The 18,597-nt window shown below is 37.3% G+C and overlaps 1 protein-coding gene across 1 annotated transcript in view; it reads right to left on the minus strand.

Moving 5' to 3' along the window:
- The window catches only part of LOC106057934 (uncharacterized), a 67,306-nt gene that overhangs the window by 33,893 nt on the left and 14,816 nt on the right, over positions 1-18,597 (minus strand). The window contains exon 5 of the mRNA XM_056021161.1: positions 14-16,876. Coding sequence (XP_055877136.1) covers positions 14-16,876 — 16,863 coding nt within the window. The remainder of the gene's footprint in view (positions 1-13; positions 16,877-18,597) is intronic.

Genomic DNA, 18,597 nt, shown 5'->3' on the forward strand with positions numbered 1-18,597 from the left:
TGGAAGGTCTGACCAACACATTGTCATTTTCATGGTCATAAATATGGGTCTCAACTGTATCTGACTCAGTAGCGAAACCTTCCTGAACAAATGTGTCTGGAGCAATTTCTTCAGGGACTTCTGTTTCCAAGTTATCTTGTGTCAAGATATTTTCACCAGAAGTACTAACAGATTCTTGTTCATCTTCAAAATCACTCAAGACTTGTGCTGCAATTTGTTCTTCAATGTTTTCAACTGTGTCTGTGTGTTCGTCTACTGCGTCTTTTCTTTCTTCAGAAGTACTTTCTTCTTCGTATTGAGATTCCTTAGGCAAGATTTCTTGTTGCTCAAAAGAGACTTCAATTTCAGAGCCCAGCTCAACATCATTGTCTTCTGCAAAGCTTTCGTTGAATTCTGGTAGGCTTTCTGTGGGCTGAGAGGAGGCAACATTTTCTTGTGGAATTGGTTTGATCCATTCATCATCAAAAGCTTCAGGACTGGAAGGTCTGACCAACACATTGTTATTTTCATGGTCATAGATATGGGTCTTAACTGTATCTGACTCAGTAGCGAAACCTTCCTGAACAAATGTGTCTGGAGCAATTTCTTCAGAGACTTCTGTTTCCAAGTTATCTTGAGTAAAGATATTTTCACCAGAAGTACTAACAGATTCTTGTTCATCTTCAAAATCACTCAAGACTTGTGGTGCAATTTGTTCTTCAATGTTTTCAACTGTGTCTGTGTGTTCGTCTACTGCGTCTTTTCTTTCTTCAGAAGTACTTTCTTCTTCGTATTGAGATTCCTTAGGCAAGATTTCTTGTTGCTCAAAAGAGACTTCAAGTTCAGAGCCCAGCTCAACATCATTGTCTTCTGCAAAGCTTTCGTTGAATTCTGGTAGGCTTTCTGTGTGCTGAGAGGACGCAACATTTTGTTGTAGAATTGGTTTGATCCATTCATCATCAAAAGCTTCAGGACTGGAAGGTCTGACCAACACATTGTCATTTTCATGGTCAAAAATATGGGTCTCAACTGTATCTGACTCAGTAGCGAAACCTTCCTGAACAAATGTGTCTGGAGCAATTTCTTCAGAGACTTCTGTTTCCAAGTTATCTTGTGTAAAGATGTTTTCACCAGAAGTACTAACAGATTCTTGTTCATCTTCAAAATCACTCAAGACTTGTTGTGCAATTTGTTCTTCAATGTTTTCAACTGTGTCTGTGTGTTCGTCTACTGCGTCTTTTCTTTCTTCAGAAGTACTTTCTTCTTCGTATTGAGATTCCTTAGGCAAGATTTCTTGTTGCTCAAAAGAGACTTCAATTTCAGAGCCCAGCTCAACATCATTGTCTTCTGCAAAGCTTTCGTTGAATTCTGGTAGGCTTTCTGTAGGCTGAGAGGACGCAACATTTTGTTGTAGAATTGGTTTGATCCATTCATCATCAAAAGCTTCAGGACTGGAAGGTCTGACCAACACATTGTCATTTTCATGGTCAAAAATATGGGTCTCAACTGTATCTGACTCAGTAGCGAAACCTTCCTGAACAAATGTGTCTGGAGCAATTTCTTCAGAGAATTCTGTTTCCAAATTATCTTGTGTCAAGATATTTTCACCAGAAGTACTAACAGATTCTTGTTCATCTTCAAAATCACTCAAGACTTGTTGTGCAATTTGTTCTTCAATGTTTTCAACTGTGTCTGTGTGTTCGTCTACTGCGTCTTTTCTTTCTTCAGAAGTACTTTCTTCTTCGTATTGAGATTCCTTAGGCAAAATTTCTTGTTGCTCAAAAGAGACTTCAATTTCAGAGCCCAGCTCAACATTATTGTCTTCTGCAAAGCTTTCGTTGAATTCTGGTAGGCTTTCTGTGGGCTGAGAGGAGGCAACATTTTGTTGTAGAATTGGTTTGATCCATTCATCATCAAAAGCTTCAGGACTGGAAGGTCTGACCAACACATTGTCATTTTCATGGTCATAAATATGGGTCTCAACTGTATCTGACTCAGTAGCGAAACCTTCCTGAACAAATGTGTCTGGAGCAATTTCTTCAGAGAATTCTGTTTCCAAGTTATCTTGTGTCAAGATATTTTCACCAGAAGTACTAACAGATTCTTGTTCATCTTCAAAATCACTCAAGACTTGTGGTGCATTTTGTTCTTCAATGTTTTCAACTGTGTCTGTATGTTCGTCTACTGCGTCTTTTCTTTCTTCAGAAGTACTTTCTTCTTTGTATTGAGATTCCTTAGGCAAGATTTCTTGTTGCTCAAAAGAGACTTCAATTTCAGAGCCCAGCTCAACATCATTGTCTTCTGCAAAGCTTTCGTTGAATTCTGGTAGGCTTTCTGTGGGCTGAAAGGAGGCAACATTTTGTTGTGGAATTGGTTTGATCCATTCATCATCAAAAGCTTCAGGACTGGAAGGTCTGACCAACACATTGTCATTTTCATGGTCATAAATATGGGTCTCAACTGTATCTGACTCAGTAGCGAAACCTTCCTGAACAAATGTGTCTGGAGCAATTTCTTCAGAGAATTTTGTTTCCAAGTTATCTTGTGTCAAGATGTTTTCACCAGAAGTACTAACAGATTCTTGTTCATCTTCAAAATCACTCAAGACTTGTTGTGCAATTTGTTCTTCAATGTTTTCAACTGTGTCTGTGTGTTCGTCTACTGCGTCTTTTCTTTCTTCAGAAGTACTTTCTTCTTTGTATTGAGATTCCTTAGGCAAGATTTCTTGTTGCTCAAAAGAGACTTCAATTTCAGAGCCCAGCTCAACATCATTGTCTTCTGCAAAGCTTTCGTTGAATTCTGGTAGGCTTTCTGTGGGCTGAGAGGACGCAACATTTTGTTGTAGAATTGGTTTGATCCATTCATCATCAAAAGCTTCAGGACTGGAAGGTCTGACCAACACATTGTCATTTTCATGGTCATAAATATGGGTCTCAACTGTATCTGACTCAGTAGCGAAACCTTCCTGAACAAATGTGTCTGGAGCAATTTCTTCAGAGGCTTCTGTTTCCAAGTTATCTTGTGTCAAGATATTTTCACCAGAAGTACTAACAGATTCTTGTTCATCTTCAAAATCACTCAAGACTTGTGGTGCAATTTGTTCTTCAATGTTTTCAACTGTGTCTGTATGTTCGTCATCTGCGTCTTTTCTTTCTTCAGAAGTACTTTCTTCTTCGTATTGAGATTCCTTAGGCAAGATTTCTTGTTGCTCAAAAGAGACTTCAATTTCAGAGCCCAGCTCAACATCATTGTCTTCTGCAAAGCTTTTGTTGAATTCTGGTAGGCTTTCTGTGGGCTGAGAGGACGCAACATTTTGTTGTAGAATTGGTTTGATCCATTCATCATCAAAAGCTTCAGGACTGGAAGGTCTGACCAACACATTGTCATTTTCATGGTCATAAATATGGGTCTCAACTGTATCTGACTCAGTAGCGAAACCTTCCTGAACAAATGTGTCTGGAGCAATTTCTTCAGAGACTTCTGTATCCAAGTTATCTTGTGTAAAGATGTTTTCACCAGAAGTACTAACAGATTCTTGTTCATCTTCGGAATCATTCAAGACTTGTGGTGCAATTTGTTCTTCAATGAAACCATCATAAACAAATGTGTCTTGAGTATATTCATCATTATTGTCATTGAATTTTTCATTTTCTCTATCAGTTTCTGTTAAGCTTTGTTTATAAGTATCGCTAAGTATTGTATTTTCTGCTGTGATATATTCACCTGATTTTTCATCTTCAATTTCAAAATCATCTTCGTAAAATTCTTCCATGATCATATCATCACTTTGTATGCTTTTTTCTTTCTCCGAATTTGTGTAGAAAAATTCATCTCCAAACTCGATCTCATGAATATCATGAAAGCTATCTTTAAAATTTGGATTGCTGTAAAATATGTCATGGGTGTCATGAGTGTCTTCAAAATTTGCCAATAATATTGGTTTTATCCAATCGTCTTCAAAAGCTTCAGGGCTAGAAGGTCTGTTAATAATATCAGGTGTATCTGTGCAATGGATTATAGTGTCTATATCATCAGAAGCAGTTACCATAAACTCTTTTACGTTGACTATTTTGTTAAAATCTAATTGTTCCAAGAACTCTAGGGTTTCTTCGTATTCCTCCATGAAATCATCAGGCATATTAGTAGGCATCACACTTCCTTTGTCTTTTCTAATCTCCTCAATGTTTTTGTTGATAAATTTATCAGTTTGACTTAGTTTAGCAATTCCGATTTCTACTTTAATATTAGATACATTGGTGGCACTGGTTTGTGTTTCTATTGGGGTGTTTGGAGGTGTGTCATATTCAGGGAAGTTTTTTGACATTATCATTTGGTTATCTCCAGTAGCTTTGGCGTTGTCCACATCTGCTGTTACTGAATTGTCAGTGCTGGGCATTTGATCTATAAGAACATCAGCATGTTTAATGCTAGAATCTTGGGCGTCCAATTCAAAATAAACACTGGTCTTAAGACTATCACGATTTGGACTCCAAGGGGTGATAGAAAGGGTTGTTTCAAATTTTTCATTCTCCGGGATTTCTAAAGATTTAACAATAGGAGTATCAAACTTAAATGTTGATATTACATGTCTCTGTACAAAGTCTTTTGGTGAAGATTCAGAATTTAGCGTAAGATGCTCCTGTTGAAATTTTTTAAGCTCTTGAAGATCAGATGATGCTTGGATACTTTCTTTTTGCCACTCTGTACTAAAGCTGTCATTCAAATTGTTTAATATATTGTGTGTTACACTCTCTGCGTAGCTAGAAACCAAATTACTTTCAGAAAATCTATTTACATCCTTATTAGTAAAATCTTCTAAGTCTCTTTTCTCATCAAAAACTTGCGACGTTTCTATCAATGTGTCACTGTCGTCAAATGAAATGTTCAAATTTTCTGTCTCCAACTGTAATTCTGACTGTCTCAACAAAGAAATGGGTGAGCTTTTTCTTTTATATGGAGAATTATTCTCTAACAAGGAAATCATCCATTCATCTGGATAAGAATCTGATTCTCCTATTAATTCTAAATCGAAAAATGTCGATGATTCAAAGCATTCTTTTGACAATGACTTCTTCAGATCGGCGCTTTCTTTTGCAAGCTTTTCAACTTGTTCAGTTTTCTCTTCCAATAGCACATCCTGTGTAATTTGTTGGTCATCTGTAAGCACGTGTATATCTTGCTCTTTATATTGTGCTTGTTGCAACAGGGTAATGTCTGAAAGAGAAGTACTTTCATCAGCTGCCTTTTCAGTTTCAACGTCATCTTCGAATGAAAGTTTATCTTGACCTAACTCTGTTTGCGAAACCTCAGTTTCTTGGAATTCCCCCTCTGCAGTTTCTTTACTGTCTTCGATGGCAGAAGAGTCTTCTTCAGTTTCAGATCTATCAAGGTCGGTAGTAATTACTGTTTCTTGTTCTTGTGTTGTAGCAACATCTGTTTCCTCTTCTGACACCAGAACTTGTTGCTCAGATATAGGCAAGTCTAGTCTGTCATCTTCTTGAGTTTCTTCACTTTCAACAAATGAAATATCTTTTTCTTCTTCAGATGGTGTTGTTTCAGTTTGTAAAACATAATCATGTTCTTCTTCTTCAAAATCTGTTGTAAGCTTTTCATCCTGTTCAATTTTCTCTTCCAATAGCACATCCTGTGTAATTTGTTTGTCATCTGTAAGCACGTATATTTCTTGCCCTTTATATTGTGCTTGTTGCAACAGGGTAATGTCTGAAAGAGCAGTACTTTCATCAGCTGCCTTTTCAGTTTCAACATCATCTTCGAATGAAAGTTCATCTTGAGCTAACTCTGTTTGTGAAACCTCAGTTTCTTGGAATTCCTCCTCTGCAGTTTCTTTACTGTCTTCGATGGCAGAAGAGTCTTCTTCAGTTTCAGATCTATCAAGGTCGGTAGTAATTACTGTTTCTTGTTCTTGTGTTGTAGCAACATCTGTTTCCTCTTCTGACACCAGAACTTGTTGCTCAGATATAGACAAGTCTAGTCTGTCATCTTCCTGAGTTTCTTCACTTTCAGCAAATGAAATATCTTTTTCTTCTTCAGATGGTGTTGTTTCAGTTTGTAAAACATAATCATGTTCTTCTACTTCAAAATCTGTTGCTTGTTTTTCAACCTGTTCAGTTTTCTCTTCCAATAGCACATCCTGTGTAATTTGTTGGTCATCTGTAAGCACGTGTATATCTTGCTCTTTGTATTGTACTTGTTGCAACAGGGTAATGTCTGAAAGAGCAGTACTTTCATCAGCTGCCTTTTCAGTTTCAACATAATCTTCGAATGAAAGTTTATCTTGAGCTAACTCTATTTGCGAAACCTCAGTTTCTTGCAATTCTTTCTCTGCAGTTTCTTTACTGTCTTCGATGGCAGAAGAGTCTTCTTCAGTTTCAGATCTATCAAGGTCGGTAGTAATTACTGTTTCTAGTTCTTGTGTTGTAGCAACATCTGTTTCCTCTTTTGACACCAGAACTTGTTGCTCAGATATAGACAAGTCTAGTCTGTCATCTTCCTGAGTTTCTTCACTTTCAGCAAATGAAATATCTTTTTCTTCTTCAGATGGTGTTGTTTCAGTTTGTAAAACATAATCATGTTCTTTTACTTCAAAATCTGTTGTTTGGTTTTCAACCTGTTCAGTTTTCTCTTCCAATAGCACATCCTGTGTAATTTGTTGGTCATCTGTAAGCACGTGTATATCTTGCTCTTTATATTGTACTTGTTGCAATAAAGAAATGTCTGAAAGAGCAGTACTTTCATCAGCTGCCTTTTCAGTTTCAACATAATCTTCGAATGAAAGTTTATCTTGAGCTAACTCTGTTTGCGAAACCTCAGTTTCTTGGAATTCCTTTTCTGCAGTTTCTTTATTGTCTTCGACGGCAGAAGAGTCTTCTTCAGTTTCAGATCTATCAAGGTCGGTAGTAATTACTGTTTCTAGTTCTTGTGTTGTAGCAACATCTGTTTCCTCTTCTGACACCAGAACTTGTTGCTCAGATATAGACAAGTCTAGTCTGTCATCTTCCTGAGTTTCTTCACTTTCAACAAATGAAATATCTTTTTCTTCTTCAGATGGTGTTGTTTCAGTTTGTAAAACATAATCATGCTCTTCTTCTTCAAAATCTGTTGTATGGTTTTCAACCTGTTCAGTTTTCTCTTCCAATAGCACATCCTGTGTAATTTGTTTGTCATCTGTAAGCACGTATATTTCTTGCTCTTTATATTGTGCTTGTTGCAACAGGGTAATGTCTGAAAGAGCAGTACTTTCATCAGCTGCCTTTTCAGTTTCAACATCATCTTCGAATGATAGTTCATCTTGAGCTAACTCTGTTTGTGAAACCTCAGTTTCTTGGAATTCCTCCTCTGCAGTTTCTTTACTGTCTTCGATGGCAGAAGAGTCTTCTTCAGTTTCAGATCTATCAAGGTCGGTAGTAATTACTGTTTCTAGTTCTTGTGTTGTAGCAACATCTGTTTCCTCTTCTGACACCAGAACTTGTTGCTCAGATATAGACAAGTCTAGTCTGTCATCTTCCTGAGTTTCTTCACTTTCAGCAAATGAAATATCTTTTTCTTCTTCAGATGGTGTTGTTTCAGTTTGTAAAACATAATCATGTTCTTCTTCTTCAAAATCTGTTGTATGCTTTTCATCCTGTTCAATTTTCTCTTCCAATAGCACATCCTGTGTAATTTGTTGGTCATCTGTAAGCACGTGTATATCTTGCTCTTTATATTGTACTTGTTGCAACAGGGTAATGTCTGAAAGAGCAGTACTTTCATCAGCTGCCTTTTCAGTTTTAACATAATCTTCGAATGAAAGTTTATCTTGAGCTAACTCTATTTGCGAAACCTCAGTTTCTTGCAATTCCTTCTCTGCAAATTCTTTATTGTCTTCGACGGCAGAAGAGTCTTCTTCAGTTTCAGATCTATCAAGGTCGGTAGTAATTACTGTTTCTTGTTCTTGTGTTGTAGCAACATCTGTTTTCTCTTGTGACACCAGAACTTGTTGCTCAGATATAGACAAGTCTAGTCTGTCATCTTCTTGAGTTTCTTCACTTTCAACAAATGAAATATCTTTTTCTTCTTCAGATGGTGTTGTTTCAGTTTGTAAAACATAATCATGTTCTTCTTCTTCAAAATCTGTTGTATGCTTTTCATCCTGTTCAATTTTCTCTTCCAATAGCACATCCTGTGTAATTTGTTTGTCATCTGTAAGCACGTATATTTCTTGCCCTTTATATTGTGCTAGTTGCAACAGGGTAATGTCTGAAAGAGCAGTACTTTCATCAGCTGCCTTTTCAGTTTCAACATCATCTTCGAATGAAAGTTCATCTTGAGCTAACTCTGTTTGTGAAACCTCAGTTTCTTGGAATTCCTCCTCTGCAGTTTCTTTACTGTCTTCGATGGCAGAAGAGTCTTCTTCAGTTTCAGATCTATCAAGGTCGGTAGTAATTACTGTTTCTAGTTCTTGTATTGTAGCAACATCTGTTTCCTCTTCTGACACCAGAACTTGTTGCTCAGATATAGACAAGTCTAGTCTGTCATATTCCTGAGTTTCTTCACTTTCAACAAATGAAATATCTTTTTCTTCTTCAGATGGTGTTGTTTCAGTTTGTAAAACATAATCATGCTCTTCTTCTTCAAAATCTGTTGTTTGGTTTTCAACCTGTTCAGTTTTCTCTTCCAATAGCACATCCTGTGTAATTTGTTGGTCATCTGTAAGCACGTGTATATCTTGCTCTTTATATTGTACTTGTTGCAATAAAGTAATGTCTGAAAGAGCAGTACTTTCATCAGCTGCCTTTTCAGTTTCAACATAATCTTCGAATGAAAGTTTATCTTGAGCTAACTCTGTTTGCGAAACCTCAGTTTCTTGGAATTCCTTTTCTGCAGTTTCTTTATTGTCTTCGACGGCAGAAGAGTCTTCTTCAGTTTCAGATCTATCAAGGTCGGTAGTAATTACTGTTTCTAGTTCTTGTGTTGTAGCAACATCTGTTTCCTCTTCTGACACCAGAACTTGTTGCTCAGATATAGACAAGTCTAGTCTGTCATCTTCCTGAGTTTCTTCACTTTCAACAAATGAAATATCTTTTTCTTCTTCAGATGGTGTTGTTTCAGTTTGTAAAACATAATCATGCTCTTCTTCTTCAAAATCTGTTGTATGGTTTTCATCCTGTTCAATTTTCTCTTCCAATAGCACATCCTGTGTAATTTGTTTGTCATCTGTAAGCACGTATATTTCTTGCTCTTTATATTGTGCTTGTTGCAACAGGGTAATGTCTGAAAGAGCAGTACTTTCATCAGCTGCCTTTTCAGTTTCAACATCATCTTCGAATGAAAGTTCATCTTGAGCTAACTCTGTTTGTGAAACCTCAGTTTCTTGGAATTCCTCCTCTGCAGTTTCTTTACTGTCTTCGATGGCAGAAGAGTCTTCTTCAGTTTCAGATCTATCAAGGTCGGTAGTAATTACTGTTTCTAGTTCTTGTGTTGTAGCAACATCTGTTTCCTCTTCTGACACCAGAACTTGTTGCTCAGATATAGACAAGTCTAGTCTGTCATCTTCCTGAGTTTCTTCACTTTCAGCAAATGAAATATCTTTTTCTTCTTCAGATGGTGTTGTTTCAGTTTGTAAAACATAATCATGTTCTTCTTCTTCAAAATCTGTTGTATGCTTTTCATCCTGTTCAATTTTCTCTTCCAATAGCACATCCTGTGTAATTTGTTGGTCATCTGTAAGCACGTGTATATCTTGCTCTTTATATTGTACTTGTTGCAACAGGGTAATGTCTGAAAGAGCAGTACTTTCATCAGCTGCCTTTTCAGTTTTAACATAATCTTCGAATGAAAGTTTATCTTGAGCTAACTCTATTTGCGAAACCTCAGTTTCTTGCAATTCCTTCTCTGCAAATTCTTTATTGTCTTCGACGGCAGAAGAGTCTTCTTCAGTTTCAGATCTATCAAGGTCGGTAGTAATTACTGTTTCTTGTTCTTGTGTTGTAGCAACATCTGTTTTCTCTTGTGACACCAGAACTTGTTGCTCAGATATAGACAAGTCTAGTCTGTCATCTTCTTGAGTTTCTTCACTTTCAACAAATGAAATATCTTTTTCTTCTTCAGATGGTGTTGTTTCAGTTTGTAAAACATAATCATGTTCTTCTTCTTCAAAATCTGTTGTATGCTTTTCATCCTGTTCAATTTTCTCTTCCAATAGCACATCCTGTGTAATTTGTTTGTCATCTGTAAGCACGTATATTTCTTGCCCTTTATATTGTGCTAGTTGCAACAGGGTAATGTCTGAAAGAGCAGTACTTTCATCAGCTGCCTTTTCAGTTTCAACATCATCTTCGAATGAAAGTTCATCTTGAGCTAACTCTGTTTGTGAAACCTCAGTTTCTTGGAATTCCTCCTCTGCAGTTTCTTTACTGTCTTCGATGGCAGAAGAGTCTTCTTCAGTTTCAGATCTATCAAGGTCGGTAGTAATTACTGTTTCTAGTTCTTGTATTGTAGCAACATCTGTTTCCTCTTCTGACACCAGAACTTGTTGCTCAGATATAGACAAGTCTAGTCTGTCATCTTCCTGAGTTTCTTCACTTTCAGCAAATGAAATATCTTTTTCTTCTTCAGATGGTGTTGTTTCAGTTTGTAAAACATAATCATGTTCTTCTTCTTCAAAATCTGTTGTATGCTTTTCATCCTGTTCAATTTTCTCTTCCAATAGCACATCCTGTGTAATTTGTTGGTCATCTGTAAGCACGTGTATATCTTGCTCTTTATATTGTACTTGTTGCAACAGGGTAATGTCTGAAAGAGCAGTACTTTCATCAGCTGCCTTTTCAGTTTTAACATAATCTTCGAATGAAAGTTTATCTTGAGCTAACTCTATTTGCGAAACCTCAGTTTCTTGCAATTCCTTCTCTGCAAATTCTTTATTGTCTTCGACGGCAGAAGAGTCTTCTTCAGTTTCAGATCTATCAAGGTCGGTAGTAATTACTGTTTCTTGTTCTTGTGTTGTAGCAACATCTGTTTTCTCTTGTGACACCAGAACTTGTTGCTCAGATATAGACAAGTCTAGTCTGTCATCTTCTTGAGTTTCTTCACTTTCAACAAATGAAATATCTTTTTCTTCTTCAGATGGTGTTGTTTCAGTTTGTAAAACATAATCATGTTCTTCTTCTTCAAAATCTGTTGTATGCTTTTCATCCTGTTCAATTTTCTCTTCCAATAGCACATCCTGTGTAATTTGTTTGTCATCTGTAAGCACGTATATTTCTTGCCCTTTATATTGTGCTAGTTGCAACAGGGTAATGTCTGAAAGAGCAGTACTTTCATCAGCTGCCTTTTCAGTTTCAACATCATCTTCGAATGAAAGTTCATCTTGAGCTAACTCTGTTTGTGAAACCTCAGTTTCTTGGAATTCCTCCTCTGCAAATTCTTTATTGTCTTCGACGGCAGAAGAGTCTTCTTCAGTTTCAGATCTATCAAGGTCGGTAGTAATTACTGTTTCTTGTTCTTGTGTTGTAGCAACATCTGTTTTCTCTTGTGACACCAGAACTTGTTGCTCAGATATAGACAAGTCTAGTCTGTCATCTTCTTGAGTTTCTTCACTTTCAACAAATGAAATATCTTTTTCTTCTTCAGATGGTGTTGTTTCAGTTTGTAAAACATAGTCATGTTCTTTTACTTCAAAATCTGTTGTATGCTTTTCATCCTGTTCAATTTTCTCTTCCAATAGCACATCCTGTGTAATTTGTTTGTCATCTGTAAGCACGTATATTTCTTGCCCTTTATATTGTGCTAGTTGCAACAGGGTATTGTCTGAAAGAGCAGTACTTTCATCAGCTGCCTTTTCAGTTTCAACATCATCTTCGAATGAAAGTTCATCTTGAGCTAACTCTGTTTGCGAAACCTCAGTTTCTTGGAATTTCTCCTCTGCAGTTTCTTTACTGTCTTCGATGGCAGAAGAGTCTTCTTCAGTTTCAGATCTATCAAGGTCGGTAGTAATTACTGTTTCTTGTTCTTGTGTTGTAGCAACATCTGTTTCCTCTTCTGACACCAGAACTTGTTGCTCAGATATAGGCAAGTCTAGTCTGTCATCTTCCTGAGTTTCTTCACTTTCAACAAACGAAATATCTTTTTCTTCTTCAGATGGTGTTGTTTCAGTTTGTAAAACATAATCATGCTCTTCTTCTTCAAAATCTGTTGTATGCTTTTCATCCTGTTCAATTTTCTCTTCCAATAGCACATCCTGTGTAATTTGTTTGTCATCTGTAAGCACGTGTATATCTTGCTCTTTATATTGTACTTGTTGCAACAGGGTGATGTCTGAAAGAGAAGTACTTTCATCAGCTGCCTTTTCAGTTTTAACATCATCTTCGAATGAAAGTTCATCTTGAGCTAACTCTGTTTGTGAAACCTCAGTTTCTTGGAATTCCTCCTCTGCAGTTTCTTTACTGTCTTCGATGGCAGAAGAGTCTTCTTCAGTTTCAGATCTATCAAGGTCGGTAGTAATTACTGTTTCTAGTTCTTGTGTTGTAGCAACATCTGTTTTCTCTTGTGACACCAGAACTTGTTGCTCAGATATAGACAAGTCTAGTCTGTCATCTTCCTGAGTTTCTTCACTTTCAACAAATGAAATATCTTTTTCTTCTTCAGATGGTGTTGTTTCAGTTTGTAAAACATAATCATGTTCTTTTACTTCAAAATCTGTTGCTTGGTTTTCAACCTGTTCAGTTTTCTCTTCCAATAGCACATCCTGTGTAATTTGTTGGTCATCTGTAAGCACGTGTATATCTTGCTCTTTATATTGTACTTGTTGCAACAGGGTAATGTCTGAAAGAGCAGTACTTTCATCAGCTGCCTTTTCAGTTTCAACATCATCTTCGTATGAAAGTTTATCTTGAGCTAACTCTGTTTGTAAAACCTCAGTTTCTTGGAATTTCTCCTCTGCAGTTTCTTTACTGTCTTCGATGGCAGAAGAGTCTTCTTCAATTACAGATCTCTTAAGGTTGGTAGTAAATATTGTTTCTAGTTCTTGTGTTGTTGCAACATCTGTTTCTTCTTCTGACACCAGAACCTGTTGCTCAGTAATAGGCATGCCTTGTTCTTCTACTTCAAAATCTTTTGCTTGCTTTTCAACCTGTTCAGTTTTCTCTTTCAATAGCACATCCTGTGCTTTATATCTATCAAGGTTGGTAAAAATTACCGTTTCTTGTCTTTTATCTTCTTTCTGTTTCAATAGTATATCCTCATTTATATAGTTTGTAAGTAAAACTTTATTTACCAATTTTTCACATTTTTCTTTCATTAAATCTGTATTGTATGTAATTGTAGCCACCGCCCTTGGTGGTAGTATTCTAGTTTTGGACTCAGTTGATACATTGTGTCGAATATTATTAAGTTTTGCTAAAAGCGCTATTGTTTTGGTAAACATTTCAGGTCTTTCTTCTGCAGTTAGCAAGACTGAAACTTTGGTTAGGTCGTTTGAAAATTGTATTTGTGGTGCTCTTTTAAGGTCTAAAATTAGATGAATAACCAAATGTTGCTGTGGTATTTTTTTTCTTGTTTCATCTTCTCTGTTTTCGTATCCTCTTGTTACTGACAGCAGATGTTCTACTGGGTTATCATCGTAACGGCATAATGTCTCTGTATTTATCTCCTTATTATATGAATGCTCCTTGAGATCTTCATTTTTGTTTAAATTTAATTGAGATGTTTTTGTGCTTTGTATTTCAATTGTCTGAACACAGTTATCTTGAAGATTATTGTCTGTAACAGCTTTTGAATAAATTTCTTGCGCACCCTCATTTCGTGTAAAGTCATATTCTTGGTCCAGTTTTGTTTTTTGTGTGCTTTCATGTACACTTGAGTCTGTGTTATTTGACTCTAATGTATCAGTCAATTCTTTACAACTATGTACTGTATTTGTATCTCCCTTTAATGTGTTTGTCAATTCAGATTCTTCTACTTGAAATCCCACGATGGTTTTTTCATTAAAAGTGACTATCCTAGGTGGCTCGTTCTCGTCTTGTGTTGTAGCTTTGTCAGATAACTGCTGGCTTATTACAGTAACAATGCTACTGCACGTTGATGCTGAGCTTTCCAGATCAAAGAAAGAATCTGTTGACAGGGCAGAAGCAAGTTCTTCATCCATATCATTTATTAACTCTTCAATCTCCTGAGGATATATTGGTTTCTCTGTTGTCATCGAGGATGTTGGTTTGGTTTCTAAATTAAAAGCACGTGAAAATGTTTGGCTGCCAGCATCGTTTTGAGAGATCTCTTCGCTATTGGCTTGTGGCAGCTCAGAAATGGGATGCTTTTTTGGAAGTAGTAGTGTCTGTTCTTCCGATTCTGAATGAGAAGATTCACACGTTTTTGCTATGAATGCTTCAGATGTATGTAGTTCTTGAATTTCTAAACTATCAGATGCTTTTGGATTATGAATTTTAACAATTTCTGTGTCTACAGGATCTATGTATGTGGGGGACTTCAAGTCTTTATTGTAGAATGGTTGTTTTTCTGATATGCATTCAATTTTTGAAGACGATGTTTTTAAATGAGAAATGTCAGTATCAATAAATTGTTCATTCACGTTTATCTGTGCAATGGGGGATGGGATGATGGTTGATGGTGTATGTTGGTCAAGGAAGACTGGGCTTTGGAGTGTATTGCTAGAGTTCTTGGTTTCTTCTTCTGAGTGACTTGCTTCACTGTGGAATGTGACTTCCTGACTAGCAAGTGTCTCTAAGGAAAATGTTTTAGTTGTTAATATTTCTGATTGGGAAGATACGTTTTGGTCAGTAGTATTTGTTGAATTTTGAGAAAGTATGTTTTCGTTATTGAGATAACCATCGTTTGACTGAGTTTCTTCTACACCAGTCAAACATGAGGTTGTTCCATGGAATGTAATTGATGCAGGTGAATCTTGTGTGTGTACGTGACTTTCCTGAAGGCTTCGGAAAGACTGTAAGGCTAATGGAAAAGCTTGATCACATGATGATCCATCTGATGGAAACATCGATGAAGGCACTTTATTTAGTAGGAAAGACTTATCTTGTTCGAGCAAATAATTAGCCAGATCTTGGCTAGTTACCTGAGTTAACTGAATGGCTTGGTTCATTTGAATCTCTAATTTGTGTTCATGGTCATAGTCGGTAATGTCTTCTTTGGAATATTGATATCTCCCATAGTAAGCTTGGGTTTCTCTGTCTAGATCAGTGTCCAATGAGGTTTCCAGAATCGATTCAGAAGCTTCAGGGAACTTTCTTACACTATAAGCTTCTTGTACTTGACTAGCGCTATCGTATGGTGGTGGAGACAGTGATGCTAGGTCCTCGTCAATGGAACTACTTTTGTCTACAGGAGAACTGATTTTGTTCTGCCCGTACAATGAGAACGGGCCAGTTAGCTGAACGTTTGGTCCTTGGGCTGCGATGCGCTCCTCCGCGTGAGTGGTCATATTATCTACAGAACTGCTGAATTTGCTGAGGTCAATTTGTCTGGTGTACACCGCGTACTGTCTCGAACATGACTTGACAAAGTCGTCATCTGAGCAGCTAATACTGATGGGAGGTGGGTCAATTGTTATGTCATCAACCGAAGAGCTGTACTCGCCGTGGATGTCGCGACTGTGTTCAAACTCTTCAAAGTAATTTTTGGTTGAGTCTGGGTCCGAATGGTACCTGGAAGATCGTGGTTTTCCTCCCCTATATCGAAGACGGAACGGGCTGTCAGGATCAGCAGGTAGCTTGGTAAGATCGTCAACCGACGTGCTAAGTGAGCGCTCGGTGGATCGTACCTGAGCTTGCGGATACATAGCCAGGTCATCGACGGAAGAACTTAGTGCGGAAGCAGCAGCTAAAGATTGCATATTGTTGTACATATTTTCGTCGTAATGCTGATTGTTGTCCACATTTTCAGGGAAATCAAGTTTTCCCACATCGGGTGGCTCGTAGTTCTGGAAACTATCAGCCGATTTATTGACGGGAGTTCCATATTTGGGAGTTTCATTGTCGTACTCTGAATCTGGAATGGGCTTCATTGGTATGGGACGTGACTTCTTTCTGTTGTCCAGGACCTCAATGTAGTGATCACTGTCACCACCATCGTCTGTGTTCTCTGCATCCTCCTCAACGGACATGGTCTCCGAAGAAGAGAGTGCGTCCGAGCTATGGAATGCTTCGGAATCTGAGGTGGACGCATACATCCCCGTGTCGTCGCTGGCAGACACGTCTGTATCACAGCTGGGAGAAAGAAGAATAGAGGCGCCCTCGCCTCGTTCCGGAGACATTGCATAGTAGTGGTCGGTGTGGTATCCTTGGTCTCTAAGACTATCATAAGCACTGCCACGCTTTTTCTTCTTGACACTTGTGTAAGCATTTGATTCAAGGTGGTGCTTCAGTCCCGAGTCGGTCAGAGACTCGCTCATGGCGGAGAGCTCTGAAGTCTGGTCTTCATCAGACTCGGCTCTCTCGGTGCTAGCAACACTGTCAATAGGGGGTAGTTGAACTAGTGACTGGTCATGTTTCGAAATAACATTGCATGAACCGTCCGTATCAACTCTTGCGTCAGTGTAATGAGATTCTATTTGAACATCTATAGAGTCCCCATCTTCCATGCGAACCATTTCTTCTATTCTTGCAGCAACTGCTGAGGTGGACATCTCTTCTTTCAAGATTTTTTCTGAGATAGGAGAATGAATGATGTCACTCATCCACTGCTTCAAATGTTCCTTGTCTTCTTCTTCTTCTACTACTTCTTTACCGTATGGATCTTTGTTGTAGGCCCATGCCCAGCTGTATTCGTTGGTCCATTCTTCATCTTCCTTGGGTAACTCCGACGGCGGGTCAGGAGAAGGAGATTTGTGCATGAACTCTGCTTGCAACACTTGGGTTATACTTTCTTGTCTCTGTTTTGAAAAGCATAGGAAAACATCAAATTATTAGTTGAAAAAAAATCAAATTATTAGCTAGTGTAAAACCTCAACCTTTGTTTCCAGTGTATAAAACAATACAAAAAGCTTCGAAAACAAAGTAAAATAATGTACCCCTTTCGCTTCTTGCAATTCATGGATCTGATTATTAACTGGTCATCTGTTTCTATGGCCGACAGTTGACGAGGATGGGAAGCGGCCAGCACAACGAATAACCGCTTTTACTTTCCCCAATTATCGTGGGGTACTCATTAGGTGGTCTCAGGTACGTTGATCTCAAAATTCAAACTCTCAGTCTTTATCAGGATTTGAACCCCGAAACCCCTTGGTTCGAAAGCCAACCATAAACTGGCGACAGCATGCTCCATTTCTACTGACTTACTTTTTAAAATCATTGTCTCTTATTTTGTAGAGCAGGCCTTCTAATAATTTCATTGATTAATGTTTTAATATCTTCCTGTGCGTTTTTTAAATTGTAAATGTGATTTCATTAGAGCTACAGAAGTATAAGAATGTTTGCTTTAGAGTAAATAATTAGAATTTGTTACTACGGGTTGGTCACTAAAAGCTCAATTCTTTTCTTCAGTACATAACATTTGACCATACAATTGGCCCTTTGACTCTTGTGCTTTTGCTTGTCAAATATAGAATAGGAATTTTTTAGTCCAAAATTCCTCCAAGACGGTTGGAAGCGTGTAGGATTTGAACTCGCGACTATCGCCATGACAGTCGAAAGCGACTAGCCAGCGAGTGAATATAATAGCATTAAGTTTTTTTGAAACAAAATTCTAGTTACAAAAGTTATTAAGTCCGCAGATATGAGCACATCTTTTTCTTGTCCTTTTTACAACTCACTCTGTCAGTCTGTCTGGTAATAATTTTGAGCATATTTTTCTCCCTTTTCTCATTCTCGGATGAAGTTGAAACTTTGCACAAATATTCATTGTATCTGACAAGACATGAATCAATAAAAAAAATTAACCAAATATTTAATTAAATATTGGTGTTTAATTATTTTGTTTGATATAGCAATAAGAGGAATAACTGCTACTTAATGAGAGACGTGGATGTATATATGGATTAAATCCCCATAGTACATTTTGACACGTTTTTTTCTCCCACTTCCCATTCTCGGATCAAGTTGAAATTTGCATAATTATTCATAGTCGATGACAATACACGAATCAGTCCAAATATTAACCAATCATTAATTAAATCAAGGGAAATAAATCTCACAGTATTGAAAAACATATGGCTGTAAATGTGGGATTCCTCCTCTTAATTATGTTTCATATATGTTACTTATTTAGTTCTATTTTATTGTGTGTCTTATTTTGTCTTCATTCAATTTTCTCCTAGTCCACCACTGCACTATTGTCATCAACACTTCAACTGCATTTCATTATGACTCGGCTTGTTTACCCCTGAGGTTTCAATCCCAACCCTTTCATTTCACAATCACTCTTTATTTAGGTCGAGATTTCATTTCATTGTTTTGCATGTCAGAAAAAATAAGGTTTTAAAAATAAATTAAAAAAAAAAAAAGAACCACCACAGCAGAAAAACATGGCGTGACTTGATGACCAGGTCAGCATAGGAAAAACAACATTGGATCGATATTTCATTAAAGTACGTTACCTAATCGTGAAAGATAATCGATCAGAAATCACAACTGACGGTGATATATAGCATTAGGT

The sequence above is a fragment of the Biomphalaria glabrata genome, chromosome 2, assembly GCF_947242115.1.
Source record: "Biomphalaria glabrata chromosome 2, xgBioGlab47.1, whole genome shotgun sequence".
Classification (NCBI taxonomy): Eukaryota; Metazoa; Mollusca; class Gastropoda; family Planorbidae; genus Biomphalaria; species Biomphalaria glabrata.